Source organism: Sesamum indicum, unplaced genomic scaffold (assembly GCF_000512975.1).
Source record: "Sesamum indicum cultivar Zhongzhi No. 13 unplaced genomic scaffold, S_indicum_v1.0 scaffold00269, whole genome shotgun sequence".
In the NCBI taxonomy this organism is placed as follows: Eukaryota; Viridiplantae; Streptophyta; class Magnoliopsida; order Lamiales; family Pedaliaceae; genus Sesamum; species Sesamum indicum.
This window is the reverse complement of record NW_011628163.1, coordinates 43578-58563: the sequence shown is the minus strand read 5'-3', so window position 1 is coordinate 58563 and position 14986 is coordinate 43578. Positions and strand designations below refer to the sequence as shown.

At 36.8% G+C, this 14986-nt stretch overlaps 2 protein-coding genes across 2 annotated transcripts in view; one reads left to right on the top strand and one right to left on the bottom strand.

The window, feature by feature from the left end:
- The first annotated feature begins 1673 nt into the window (after positions 1–1673).
- LOC105180005 lies at positions 1674–2651 on the top strand. Its single transcript, XM_011103669.1, has one exon. The coding sequence runs from the start codon at positions 1674–1676 to the stop codon at positions 2649–2651; it is 978 nt and encodes a 325-aa protein (XP_011101971.1).
- A 1834-nt stretch (positions 2652–4485) lies between these two features.
- The window catches only part of LOC105180004 (formin-like protein 20), a 15217-nt gene continuing 4716 nt past the window's right edge, over positions 4486–14986 (bottom strand). Inside the window, exons 5-18 of the mRNA XM_011103668.2 lie at positions 14461–14950; positions 14053–14173; positions 13732–13803; positions 12707–12805; positions 12555–12596; positions 11826–11906; positions 11700–11750; positions 11538–11619; positions 10810–10904; positions 7231–7302; positions 7034–7150; positions 6083–6151; positions 5566–5632; positions 4486–5485 (exon numbers count right to left, since the gene is read on the bottom strand). Of these exons, the coding sequence (XP_011101970.1) occupies positions 5331–5485; positions 5566–5632; positions 6083–6151; positions 7034–7150; positions 7231–7302; positions 10810–10904; positions 11538–11619; positions 11700–11750; positions 11826–11906; positions 12555–12596; positions 12707–12805; positions 13732–13803; positions 14053–14173; positions 14461–14950 (1613 nt within the window). The 3' untranslated portion in view covers positions 4486–5330. The remainder of the gene's footprint in view (positions 5486–5565; positions 5633–6082; positions 6152–7033; positions 7151–7230; positions 7303–10809; positions 10905–11537; positions 11620–11699; positions 11751–11825; positions 11907–12554; positions 12597–12706; positions 12806–13731; positions 13804–14052; positions 14174–14460; positions 14951–14986) is intronic.

Sequence of the window (14986 nt, the reverse complement as noted above, 5' to 3'; positions counted from 1 at the left end):
ATTTCCCCCACTAATTTTTCAATCATATCTCCTCTGTCGGTGATTGGACCAACACCCCAGTGTTTACCTCCCCATGGCGCATACATCCTCCGAGCATTTTATGTCAATGGCACCATCCACGTTACGTCCTCCTCATCAGTTGACTTGTCCTATATATTTTAATTCAGCGACAATTCTTATCCTTTCGGCCAAATTACCAGCCCCTTGACATGTTAGCAGCCACGCAAGACACCACGTGTTTAATTTGAGACCAATGACAGTCATAACCCTATGCCCCAATTTATCCAACTAATTTTTGGATAATTTTGGTGGGAAGAACAAAAATTGCTACTAAATTAAAATCTATAAAACTAAAATTATCAATCCAATAGTTACAGGACTAATTTTGCCACCCCCTATACTTACCGGACTAGTTTTGCAATTGTCTTTTATATATATGTCTAAGTATCTCATCAATAGATATTTCATTACATGTTTGTATATATATATATATTAGATAGTTATAAGTTTATTTTCTTACTAATTTTATTTTTTATTGCAATGCTTATAAGTTTATTTTTTTTTACAAATTCATTCTTTAACAAGAAGTTCAATCTAAATTGTATTCTTTTTTTTTTCCTTAAAAATAGGTAATTCACATTAAAAAAAAACGAAACAAGATATATATATATATATATATACACACATACATGATAGTGTTGTGCATCAATTATACTAATAACTTTACCTACACTTAAAGGACACACACAAGTCTTAATATTGGAAAGTAAAAATAAGTCATATTATTTGATCCCAAGAGTCTATTCCAAGCCATCACAAAAAGGCCCTCTTTTGAAATTCAAGCAATCTACCAAAAAGCCTACCTTCTTTCCTAAGCTCATCTCCCACCTAATTCCATCTTCTTACATTTCTTGTACAAAAATCCTACTCAAGAATATTTCTGAATATTACTATAATGATAAATGAAAATCAACAATAATCTCTTTCTCATTCCATGTTTATTTTTACTTGTACAATTTTTTTATAATATTTTCGAAAATTTCCCATACTTCAAAATAAAAAAGAAAAGACACTTTAAAGCGAAACTTTAATTCATGATCTTTATATTTTTAAAAAGAATAGATTTATGTAATATTACTAGATCATTACAATTCTAAAAGTTTGTAATATGTAATAAATTGAAATCAATAGAACATACTTTTAATTTAATTCATGATTTTGATAATTTTCGAAAAGGAGAGAAATATATTTTGTAATTACAGTAATTCTTGGGGTAGATCATTGTAATTACCCCTCTTACAAAATAATATAATCTTGATTTCCTTTTTCTTGTTTGTGGAAATTTATGTGATCCAACTAATATTGGGGAGTTTTGGAGATCACAAAGGCAGAAATCAGCAAAAGAGTCCAAACTAAGACATTGGTGAAAACAAAGCTGAAACAACTCCACCTCTTCTGCTGCTGCTGTTGGCATTTTTAGTTGTTGTTGGCCTATCCATTCCTCCACAGACACCAAACACCAACTCCAACACCCTCAAAACTACCATGCAAAATAAGCATCCACATCTCCATTTCAACATCATTTAAATCTTCACAACACAGCCATCTCATACACAAATCTACCCTCAAGAATTGATATTACTTTTGTGCAACAATACCACTCATCTCTTCCTATGGGGAAAGCCGGCGCAGTTCTCAGAAGATCAATCTTTTCGTTCCTGCAAAACTATCAGTACTTCACCTCAACGCCGGCACTCCTCGCCTTCCCATTTGCTGTCTCAACTCTGCTATCGCAGTCCCTCGTCTCCTCATCGTCCCTCTTCCCATTGGTTCATGGTCGCTTGAGTTCTCTTTTTCTTGCTGCAGGCTTCCCTCCCTCTTCGGAGCTCTTCACCGTTCTCGGTCTCAAGCTGTCTCAAACAATTCTTACATTTTTTTTTGTCTGTCCCTTTACGTTTTCCTTTCTCCTCCTCGCCAAGGCGTCCATCATCAAGGCCGTCGGCCCCCACAAACCGGCAGAACAACCTTCATTTTCTTCATGGATTCCACTTTTCTGTCCCCTTCTCATCACCCAACTTTGCAACTCATTAGTCATTCTTGCGGCAAACGCCACTTGCTTCTTCCTCCTAGTCATCTTTTTCAATTTGTTCGACATTTTGGGCCTTTTGTCCCCTCGATCACAGCTGCTGCTTTCGGCCACAGGAGCGGTGATTTACTCCATCATTCTTGCCAATGCCTACATTACATGCAACTTAGCGTTGGTGTTGGCTGGAATCGAAAAGCGTGGTGGCTTTATCTCAATACTCAAGGCTTGTGTTCTGATCCAGGGCAGAACAGCAACTGCATTATCTTTAGCTGTGCCTATCAACATGGCCTTAGCTGCCATTGAAGCCCTTTTTCAGTATCGTGTCATGAGTGCTTATCATCGAGCTAAAGGTCCCGATTCAGCCATGCTTCTTGAGGGAATGTTCGTCGGCTACTTGTATGCTTTACTAATTGTTCTTGATACGGTCGTCGGTTGTGTGTTCTGGAGAAGCTGCAAAACAGATTTCCACACTGATCGGGAAGAAGCGTACTCTCACCGGATAGAAATCAGAGAGATAGATGGCAAGTTTTTTGCAAAAACGGAGGCGTTTAACGGGCTTCTTTGAATTCTTCTTCTTTTTCTTTCAGTGATCAAGAGGATTGTATAAAGATATACATCTCATACAAAATAAAGCTGGTAAAAAAAGTGATTTTTTGTCTACTGCTGAGAACAGGGATGTAATAGGTCCGCCAGAAGTTGGAAAGAGAACAGCAAACCTTGGATCAGTCCTCTTCATTCCTCTCAGCTTATTTCCCAAATGGGAATTGGCAGCTTTTGATACATAGTCCAGAAAACCGATTTGGTTTTGTAAGTAATTTTCTTAGCCAAATTTGTATTGAAACTGCACTGATAATGATAAATCAACATATCTTCAAGAATTGCTTATTAGCAACTTCAAAGCATATAATAGACATTATTTCCACTATGCGATCAAGATTCATACTGGTTCTTTTAACACATACATATGTGGTGTGGTTATAAATGAGATAAAAGGGGTAGGGAATAATCAGGCTGGAGCACAATTAAGGTGGTTTGAAGTCTAAAAAGAGTCCCTTTAGGCTTTCTTTTTATTTCAACCAACTCCCTCATTTCAAAATTTTTACCAGTATCTATGTACATCGTAAGCTCTATTTATGGTAGAAAGTGCTTGTTTCATCCTTCAATTCTCTTTATGGCGAGAGCAAACTCATAATTCGCATATGAATCTTCTTGGAGGTGAAATATCCTTATTGTCGCCACGTCTATTTTTATTCCCCATTAAACATGTAACTGGATATTTGCTTGCCTACTAAGAAGGCATTCCCTGGAAATTTTGTATTTTATCAGTCTCAAAACATTATCGCATTTCACATTATTTAACAAGTTTTTGACTTCTTGAACTAATAGATTAGAACAAGGAAGTTAACCTTCGTCCGAGGGTCCTTATTTCCTTGGGAAAGTTGAGACGCAAGATAAAAGATATCAGTGCTAGATAACACTTGCGACTGTTCAACCTTACCTTTACACAAGGCTTTGAGGTAGAAGAAACAAAGCATGTTTTTCGAGTATATAAAATGCAGGAAAATTCGAGAATTACAGAAGTTAGAGTCGACTTGATTTAGAATGTCAATAGTCTGGAGGACTGCAATTCTCTGTTAAGAATATTGAACCTCTTGTGATCCCCTGAGCTATATAAGCTGTTCTGTCAGGAAAATCGCCCACCAGGCAACCGCTCTGCTCTCTATGCGTAGAACTGAATTGGACCAGAACTCTTCCCATCTCTATACATAGAATTAAATTGGACCATAGTTTCAGAAAATGCAGCCAAAAGTTTGCATGCAAATGGCAAATAGTTTTCCATTTCAGCAGCAAGAGGGCTATATCTACGACAAAGCAGACAGATGATGTAGTTGAAGTTCTTTTGTTGTTAATTTGACTGCAATCGTCAATACAATTGTAGGTAATTTGTTCTGAAACTAATGAAGTTGCATTCCAAACTTGTCGACCAGTAATTGAAACTACAACAATTAAATGAAAATGGTTCAAATATGTTATGCACTTGCGAACAATTATAAACTGTATTCCTCATTACATGCATCAGTTGGCATCCTTGCTATTATGATAGATGCATTCTTGGAGAGTTCCAACTGCCCAAGGCATCATGGTCATTCGTGCGTAAGTCTCACATTTAGAGCCCGTACAGTGAATGGCGATGATGTCTCAAGAATAACCTTTATAACCTATTAAGAAAAGAAACACACTTTTACCGGAACATGACATAAACAACTTGTTCCAAAGATGTTACAAGCAACAGATTTAAGAAAGTAGATGCTGCAATGGTCCTATAGAATAGGTGACTAATATAGGAAATGATTATAAAAGCACACTAGAGCTGGAAAAAATGCTTTTTCATCAATAAATGATATATCCAAGTACTTTCCACGTATTGAATCTAATGGAACACATCAGAATTTCTAAAATTTGAACACTGTACCCTGACTAGATCTCTATTCACTAACACAGCCTATTTTCTCTATCCTCTCTAATCCTTACTGCTATACAACAAATTTGGGGAAGATCCCACATCTGTACCTGACTAGTACAAGGAACCAAACCAATTTCTATGCTACAACAAAGAATTAGTGTTAATCTAAATACATGTTAGTGCTCTGTACACGTGTCACGGTACATTCTAGTGATCCGCAATCTGCATTACATTTCCAGGGTATCCTCACAAAAGTTTGATGTGCCAATGCGGTGCAGCTGTAGAAACCAATGAACAGTGTCCTTCAAACAAAAGGCGAGCCAGATTCGCTGGATCAATCCAACCCGTGTGAGACATTTCTGTCGAGACAGATAAGAGGGCCCAAGACATACCTCTTACAAATCTCACTTTGAGAAGAATCCCTTCTCCAATAAGCACAACCCTGTTACTTACAACAAAACAGCTGCCTGCATCATTCGAAGCAGCTGAAAAGAGCCATGAACCACTTTTTTATTGCCTTCTCTGCAGAACAACAGGTTTTGCTCAGCTGAAAAGAGCCATGAACCACTTTCTCATTGCCTTCTCTGCAGAACAACAGGTTTTGCAAAGCAGTGAAAGCAACCCCTCGCTCCATTTTCTTGGAACCCATAAATCCAATATTCAGCAGTACCAAGGCCAATGTGTTGTCAATCCAGCAGTGTCTGAGGGCCAACAGTGTTAAACCCAATGTACGCTGACCATTGTGGAAGAATCATTGTTTCCTGTAAAACACTGAACAACTCAGTCTTTCACTTCTTTCTTTGTTAGATTTGTTCCCTTTGCATTCTCCATTTCAGCCTCCTTTTGAGCTTTCTTCTTTTCTAGTTCAGCCTCTTTACAGTTTTCTTCATGAGCTTTCTGGAACAACCTCACAAAGTTTAAGAGGGTTGCAGTAACTGGATACATGATAAGACATTGACTCAGCGATCTGCAATGTCAAATGTCACCAGAAGAAAAAAGCAGATTTTCATGTTACCTTGTTCAAACGGGCATCGCGCAGGATCTTCACCAAAATATAGAGCCAGTGCATCCGCATTTCTTCCCTGCCAAACAATTTCAACAATTAATCACTATTACAAGGAAAAATAGTTTGATGCTACCACTTTACAGAGTATTAATTACAGTGACTTCCCCTGATGATAGTTACAACAACTTCCCCTCAAAATTAGTATAATTACTAACTACAGCTTCCTCCTCTTAAAATTACAAAACTTCCTATATTTCTGCATTTGAGAAAAACTTAAAATTGCATCCTTCTGATATTAGATACAGAACAATTACAACCCTGAGTTTTTGAGAATAGAATATTAACATCTCATCAAAGTTTCTTAACATCACCTGTTAAAATGGAATGGAGTAATAAGTAAATATTGTAAACTTGAAAAAGAAAATTGGAAATTTTAAAGGGAAAGGGATATGGTTAGTATTACACTAACACCTAGGGAAGGTCACTGCCTATAACCTATTACACGAGGATTCAGGTAAATATTTACCGCAACAGAGTATAGATTCGTCACAGAGGACACTTCACTCTCGGCAGCACCAACAAATTCCTTCAATGTCTGTGAATGGCAAAAACATCTATGTTTAGGACATAGCAAAATGTTCTTTGCGATCTTTTACTAATCGAGAAAAAAGGAAAAGCTAATCTCCAGATGAAGTTGAAAATCACGTGCCAACATGAGGGAAAAAAAGAAAGGGAGGGATTTCATCTCTCAAATTTAGGTAACAATTAAAGGTGTAAGGTGAACCGAGCCACTCAACTCAAGCTCAAAATTTTTAACACAAGCTCTTTCACAAGGAGCTTGAGCGAAGTAAAAATTTCTGAAAGCTCACGAACCTTCTTGGGAGCTTTCCCTATGTTTTCAATTTATTTATAATATAATTTCAATAATAACAATAGTCATAATAATAATATTATACTTAACAAAAAATAACAATGACGAGAAAAGAATATGCATTATATTGTAAATTATAAGGTAATAAATCATTCATATTACATAATATTTTAATTTAATAAATCTATAATGAAATACACATGATTGTATGGTTTTTTTTTTATATGATATATTATAACAAGAGAATTAATGGTAGTCAGTAGGAAATAATTATATTAAATAACTACGAGTAATACTATTCACATCATAGTAGCTGATTTAATTTAAGTGTAGGCAAGCTCGAGCTTGAGTTGAAATAAGCTGAACTTTGACTGGAACTAAACCAAGCTCGATATTTTTTAACAGAGCTTGAGATCAAGCCTAAATGCAAGGCGCTAACTTGATTTCAAGCTTCTAAAGTGCATTAAGCTTGAGCCTAAATCTGAATTTTTTTGAAAGTTTAACTCGAGCATGACTCCGAGTGTAATTGAGAAATGATGCAGTGTGCATAATATGCATCATGTATCAATGCAATAGTAACTGAAAGTAACATAGAAGCTAGAATACCTTGTGAAAGATTTCAGATACAGGACCATCGTTCTGTGAAGCATCCAATTCCTGCTTCACCTTTTCTAAACCCTTGATAATGGCTTGCATTTCTTCAGCCAATTGTTTTAATTGTATCTGCAAAACAACTCATTTCTCTTCAAGCCCATTGACAGTACTTAAAAACTATCATCTAGTAGTAGAACTGAGATAGGAACCTTTGTGGCAGCTTCCAAGTTAATAAGATCTTTGTGAAAGTCTAGTAGATCTGGTGTCTTAGAGGCAAGCACCTAAAAACATACAAGAGAAGGACTCAAACACACAACTGAGATTTACTGCATATTTCCATTTCTAAGACCTATATAATGCATCCTACACCAAGTAGCAACATTCACTGAAAGCAATTGCAAATGCAGTTCGAACATAGTGACGTTGTGGTACTTGAGAGTTACCTATTATATAATACAATCAAAGTTGACAAACTTACTGACGGTGCAATAGATCTTTTGAAATTTTCCTATTCAAGAACATCTATAACTTAAATCCTTAAAGGGGAAAAGAGATCCAAAAAACATTGTGCTTCAGGCAATTGTATATCGTTAAATCCATGGTTAATTGATCACCTCCTTCAAAATAGCTTAAATTAATTACTAATTATACCCCTCTCTCTTTTGAGACTACAAAAAGCTCTGCCTAAGGTTTCTCTGCTACAAAGCCAAATGGCATAATGAAATGATCACTTCAGGAACACTTTATATTTAAAGAGAAAACAAAGAAAAGGCTTCAAATCTTCCAAAAAGTACAAAGGACAACTCCACCTCTTCATCGCCCATAATTATCCACATACACCTTGAATAAAAATACATAATCCAAGTCAAATTACACTTCAATGGCCGAAAATAGAACCCTCAAGAAGATGCCTCATGGAATCTTCTGACCAGGAAGCTTATCCAGATTTCAGCTTGTGGCAAGCTCAACAACAAGATGGGAAGTAATAATGTGGATGCTTTTGTGGGAGTGGGACAGCAATATCAGAGAACGAAGCAGCAGTAGTACAGCCTAATTTACCCAATGAGTGTCTTATTTTGTTTCTTTTATTTGTTTTATTTTGTTTCCTTGGCCAGTCATGATTATGTGTTTAGGGGTCTCTTTCCCCTTCTACCTAAGATCCTTTCATTGAGGATCTCTTCCTTTGTTATTAGCAGGCTTTAAAATGGTTCAGTATACAATAAATGGAATTTAATTACTCTTAGAGAGAGCTCTGTCAGGACGAGTTTGTCTCTCTTCAAATTCACTCTAGGTCACAATAGGATTCTTCTCTGTGTCTGGACCTGTGACTAGGTCCTATGCTAAGGCACACACAAAATAGATCTTCTCTATTACAGTGCTTTTAGATAAAGGTCTACAGGTAATTTTCCAGACGGGAAAGAAAATTTAGGAGACTGATATTCTGAAGAACAGTTGTTCCAGCTGTGATTTGGTATATTTCAGTAGAAAGTCACGCCCGTATCTTTAGGAACTATTACTCGTTAATAGCTGCATTTGGCAGAAACTTACATAACTTGCCTCTGTTCGGTGCAAGGCAATAATTTTCTCTGTGGATTACCTTCAGGCCATCGAAAAGAGATTGGCAAGCAATTTTTGTGCAACTTATTCATGTGTTATTAAGGACTACTAGTACTCATCCTTGTAATTTCTCTTTCTTTCTAATCAAATTTATTTTTAATATCAAATACATTCATTCATAGAAATATATACTCTCTATGTGGATCTATTAAATTTCCCCTTCCAAGGGTAACATGTGTTCACTTCAGTCTGTTCTCCTTTGCTTGCTTGATCATTGTCTTCTTTTTCCGATACTTCAATCCTTCATCATTAGTTTATACTAGTTTCTTCTTGTAAAAAAACCACATTAGTTTAAAATCCCATCCTTATGGAACAACCCAAAAATAGCCTGTTTGCCAAAATTGTTGATGGGGGTACTTTCTAAGGTGACTAGGGTTCTCCAACATCAGTTTAGCATCATCCTCAGAAAATCAATAATGTCAACAAGCGTTTCACAATATAACGAGGAAGATATCAATTATTCTGTCCACTAGTTACGCACAAGCAGCTTCAAGAGGTGAAGATCCAGGACATATTCTACAACCACCATAATGGTACCAAACAAAGAAACCGATAGGCATGGCACTTATTCTGCATTTCAGCATCTGTGGTTAAGCATTTGAAGCTTATTTTAGATCGCATTCTAAATCATAATAACTTGACGGTATTTCTTTTTAAGGAAATTCAAAGTAGCCTTGCCCAGATATCTATTTCTTTCTATAATGACACCTATTTTCCTTCTTGTCAAGCTTGGTTGTCTTCTCCTAATATGAATCAGAACGCTGAAAGTAGCAAATCATCATTTAAACAATTGACCAGAATATATTTATGAAGTTCCAAAAGTGAAGAATCATGCATCCTTTAAGAACTCTAAAGAAACTAGTTCCCCATCTCAAACCTGATATGGATATACATATTTGTTGATAGTAATATGGGTAAGATTTGACTCCACCAGCCCTACGTTAAATTCCCAAGATGATAATATACCTGTAATTTAGAGAAAGTTATGTCATTGCTGACTCCATGGATAAAAAGTCCATGAGAGGAAGCTAACTAGAAAGCCTGCCCAGGCCACGGCTTAGAAGAAAGACTTACATCCAGAGAATGAGTGTTATACAAAATTTGATGGAAGCTTGGAGGAACAAATGAAGCCAATGTGCTGAGACATGGGGATCTTTCCAATCTCACATATAGACAAAGGATGACCATAAAGTTTGATCCGACAATCGACTTAGCAGAGAAAAGTACCATGATCAAAGGAAGGGTGAAAGTCCTAATCTTAATCTCCATGCCCTATGCACAGAGTGGAAGCTTCTATGTGTTTGAAGCATCTTTTATGAAGCAAGGCAAAGTTCCAATACACCAAATGCTTCAACACTTCATAGGCAGCAGGACAATGAGCGACCAACAAAAGACAAATTCAATGGAGATTTTTGTTTTCTAACCTTTTCAGCTCAAGAGAATTTTCATTTGGAGATAATTTACTGCAAAAAAAGGAGTACTCAACTTCAATTGTCTCTACTAATTAGTCTGTAGCTATGAAGTGCTCTAGGCTAAGGGTGTTCAGGTTAGTTATAATTTTTTTTTCAGGTTATACCCAGAGTCCCAATAAATCAAGGGTTAAGGTTAGAATTAATGAATTACTGATCTCCTAGTTGGAGTCTCAATCCTTTTCTAGGGAGGAGTTGTCTTTAAGGTCTATTGTAATCTTCTTATTCCAATATTCTTGATTATTATGTAAAATTAATATTGTTCTGCAAGGGTTTATTTCAACTATTGTGAGGTAAAACTTTTTAATTCTGTTGTTTCTATTGCTTCTCCTTTGATCCCATTATCTTCTTTTCTTTATTTTTTGCAGTAGTTCTTCTTCAGCACTTTTCTCCTTGCCATAAAATCACTATGTTAAATTCCACCTATCCCCTATACAACAATTACATGAACAACCTCATTTTCCTAGAGTTACTGTCCATGGTACACTTCACATCGTTAAGCCACCTGGTCTATCCTATTGACCTGGTAGGATCCAGTGAACTGGTTCACCCTTAAAACTGGGGAATTATGGGTTAGCTGATCCAAACTTGACATATGCCTTGGTCAGGGATATGGTTGATTAATTCAAAGTCAGAAAAGAGTTTTGCAAGCTGCACAAAGATATTTGGAGGAGAAAAGGGCAAAAAGGAAATGGCAGATACCTTACAAAGATAATGCATGAGTGTCATCTTGCCTGTGGTTGCACGTGTATCTGTCAGTTTCAAAAGACTATCCAATTTGAATCCAATTGCAGCACCTGAAACAGGAAAGGTTTGAACTTTGGTACATTTTAAAACATGAAATGCTTTTTGCAATAAGTAAAATAAAACTGATTCTTTTTTTTGCGAGACTTGTTGCTCCACTTCCTTTCTGTAACTTCGGCAAGTTACTCCATTTCCTAGAATGGATTTTTTGTTTTTCCACAACTAACCTCTCTTTTTAAGTATTTATGACCTAACATGTAAAAGTAGACAAAACTTAAGACTTTTTACCACTCTCATCTAGAACACCATCCTTGATAAAATTATCCCCGCATTTGGGACTGAGGGAGTTTTGTTAGAGTAGACAAGTCAAGACTTGAAGATGATGTCATCACTCTTTGCTTACCATTTCAATAATATAGTTATAATTGATTCTATGACATGAGGTGAATTTTCTGAAAGAAAATCATATTTTGTAATGCACCAGGCCATGCTTGAAGGAAAGATTTCCAAAAGACTCTGCCAGTATAATTCTTAAATTATATATCTTCGATATGTACAATGAAGCAATTGAAGTTCTGAATTAACCCATCATTAATGATTTGAAACAAAAGAGTCAAAAAGTAACCCCTGCATTGCGAGTTCCTGAAAAATCATAATTTTGAACATTTTGATATAAAGGTCCATACCTCTGGCAGTTCCCTCATTCAGTGTGTTTCCAAGGTACAAAATCTTTTTCATAATTTCTTTCAGTTTGAGGGAGTTCCTGACCTGGTGCAAGAGTGAAGAGTAAAGTCATTCAAGTAAATAAGAAAACAACAAATAAATATTCACTAGAATCCTTTATGTACCTCTTCACAAGCAGAGTTTACGACATTCAAGCTTTTTCTGAAATCAAAAACCTACAGTAGAGCGCACATATTTTGATAACTAGCACATCACAGTAACTTCAGGAAATTATTTAAAATCAAGCAAACCTGAGAGTTGAATTGAATCTTGAATAGGAAAACCCTTAGTTTAGATTCCACTCTTGGTGCCTTCATCAGCTCCAGGAAAAACTGAAAGATAGAAGTCAAACATCCAACAGAGTCCACAACAATGAGGTTCTCTGAAAGAAGGGGAAACTAGAATTGGAAAAGAAAAATCAACATAATTGTTAATTACAATCAGTCTCAGAAACAGAATTTCTGCAACAATAGCTGCATGATGCATTTTTCTCCAACTCATTAAGCCAATGATGACTCAGCCTATTGAATCTACCTATCTCACCAATTCCAATTGAGCAAAATGAATGAACCTTATCTTATTCAGTACTTGATGGTAAATTGTATTTATTAGCATTAATCTTCTACAAGCAACTTTAGAGAATAATTTCTCTGAATTAGCTGGACCAATGGACAAGAGAATGCAGTAGAAGGAATGCTCAGTTCCCCTTCCTAGTTCAAGAACATTTCACTAAAAGAGCAACAGACACAGGCTCTTCATAAGAAATGGAGATTCTGTCCCTTTAGCCTGATATCACATTTAGCTTTAACCCAATACTCTTCAACCTCTTGGACTAATTAGTGCATAAAACAAGAGAAATTTACAAGTTCTATCATCAAAACAAGTTAGTTCATTCACATCTTGCATGGACATATATCATCAACAAATAGAGCACAAATATCATCATCAGAAAGGTGAAAATAATGATCCAGTTCACGGACCTGTTCACACTTCCCCAAATTCTCCTTGTCACCTGTGTAGCCCTAAAATTCATAATGCTAAATTTATTAAGAGAAAGTAATGGCTCCTTGGATCAGTGGAAAATACTGTAAATATTACAAGTTGCTGAATACATGAGCAAGTGAAGTGTCACCTTGAGAAGCTCCATCTCTTCCTTTTTTGGACAAAACTTTATGAGATTTTCCACTTGATCAGCATCTAATGTTGAATCATCCATTGCAAGAACTGCAACCTGTCAGAGTGAAACATCCATGCTGTTATAAGAATAGGAAACAAACTATTAACAAGATAGGACTAGACACACCCGGGAGATATGACCATCTCCAGCCATACAATATTGGGTGAAACAAAGGAATTTACACCATAGTAAAAATTCAGGATGTAGGTATTACTCAATAAGCCTTTGTCACTAGCTAACTATTCAAGGGCATGGGAATATCGAATAGATCTCATCAATTTGGAAAATGAAAATATGTTAAAAGGTTTGCAGTGGATTGATAAATCTATTTAACATCAAGAGGCATCTGATAGAAAATCTGATATGCAATTCATTCTGAAAGGTACATTGATATGCAAGTATATGGTAGTCATCTTCAATTATTCCTACTTTTACGGAAATTTGAGCAAAAATTTAATAGTCAGTGTAACAATCAATGAAATCTTTGAGTTTTGTCACTTGAGAATTCCTAGGCTGGGCTGGAAACTCTCTAGTGTCACACTATTCATCCCTCAAAAATTTTAAATAAATCTTTTACATCCTTGCATTATTTTAGCTGCTGCATGGACAGAAAAAAAGAAATAAGGACACACCATTCACAACAAATCATATTTGCTTTCTTCCATTTATACACATCATAGCTAAGAAAGATGAAATAAAGAGACAGAATATTTCTCACTTATAGCCATATGAAGCAGAGAAGTCGGTTTTAACCACAGATGCATTTTGAAGAATTAAAGAACACAGTTTCAGAAAGAAAAAATAACAAAACAATTCAGAGAAAACAAAGGCACAAAGCTAAAAGTCATCCACAAATAAATGCAAACTAATAAAATGTTGGACACATCAAACACATGAATGATTTAACCGGCAGAAGCAAACCCTATAACCAAGAACAGCAGAGCAAAACAATTGAGACAATATGCACTACCTTAGCTTACCATCATGTCAGGAAGTGGCATTTTCACTTTTGTGAGCATGATTTCAACATTATAGGCCCTCTTTAGGTCAATCTACAAAAGAGAATGGGTGGAATTGAAAACAGTAGTATGAAAAAGTGCAACCAGATTTTATACGATTACATAAATTTTATTTCTTGCTCATCAATGACTAATAAAATGATATAACACATCAAAATTCACAAGTATGTGCTCATTTCTCATTGTTCTTTTAGATTCTAAAGAATTCCTCTAAAAGTTTCAATTAATTATCCCCAAACAAATGTTACCAGAGAAATGGTTATTGGTTTCATACAACATTACCAGCTGGACTTTGGTAGGCTTAGATTCAGCAGGCTTTTTCGCTCCAGCTTTGCCAGCTGCACTTGTCTTTGGGGTGGCAGAGAAAAGAGTCTCAATTTCTGACACATCAAATTCTGGTGCACTAGAATTAGAGGGCAACATATCAGTAATTTAAAGGAAACAAGAAGCAAAAGGAAGAGAAATAAAAATGATAAATTTTCTAAAAGGCCTATGCGTATAGATACATATTCAATTCATAGAGGTAAAAGACTCATGCTAAGTAACAGTGACAGAGGTAATAACAGAAAATTATTTTCTTTTATAAGGTAGAAGGGGGCTCACAGTCAAAGAAATTACTGAATATAATAAACGAACACAAGAGCTAGCTAAGTCTACTAGGAAACTAAACCAGGAGAGAAAGAGCAATACATTTGAGTTCCCCCATGCCTCTGCAATTCTTCCCACAAGCTTCCTCGCAATGCCTTGGTCACCTTGCTCCAATGAAGTGGCTTTAAGTTAGATTTTCGAGGTGTTCCAGTACGGCCACGCCCTCTGCCAGCTCCCATCCCCCTACTGTCTGCTCCAGGTTTTGCACCGAATGGTGGAGGTGGGGGTGGTCCCCCTCCTGGAGGTCCAGGAGCTCCGGGAGGTGGGGGTGGGCCAGGTGCATGACCTCCAGGAGGGGGTGGTGGAGGAGGTGCTCCTCCCATTAGAGGAGGGGGTGGTGGAGGTGGTGCTCCTCCCATTAGTGGAGGGGGTGGTGGAGGTGGTGCTCCTCCCATTAGTGGAGGGGGTGGTGGAGGTGGTGCTCCTCCCATTAGTGGAGGGGGTGGTGGAGGTGGTGCTCCTCCCATTAGTGGAGGGGGTGGTGGAGGTGGTGCTCCTCCCATTAGTGGAGGGGGGGGGGGGGGGGGGGCACCTCCCCTTAGTGGGGGGGGGGGGGGGGGGGAACCAA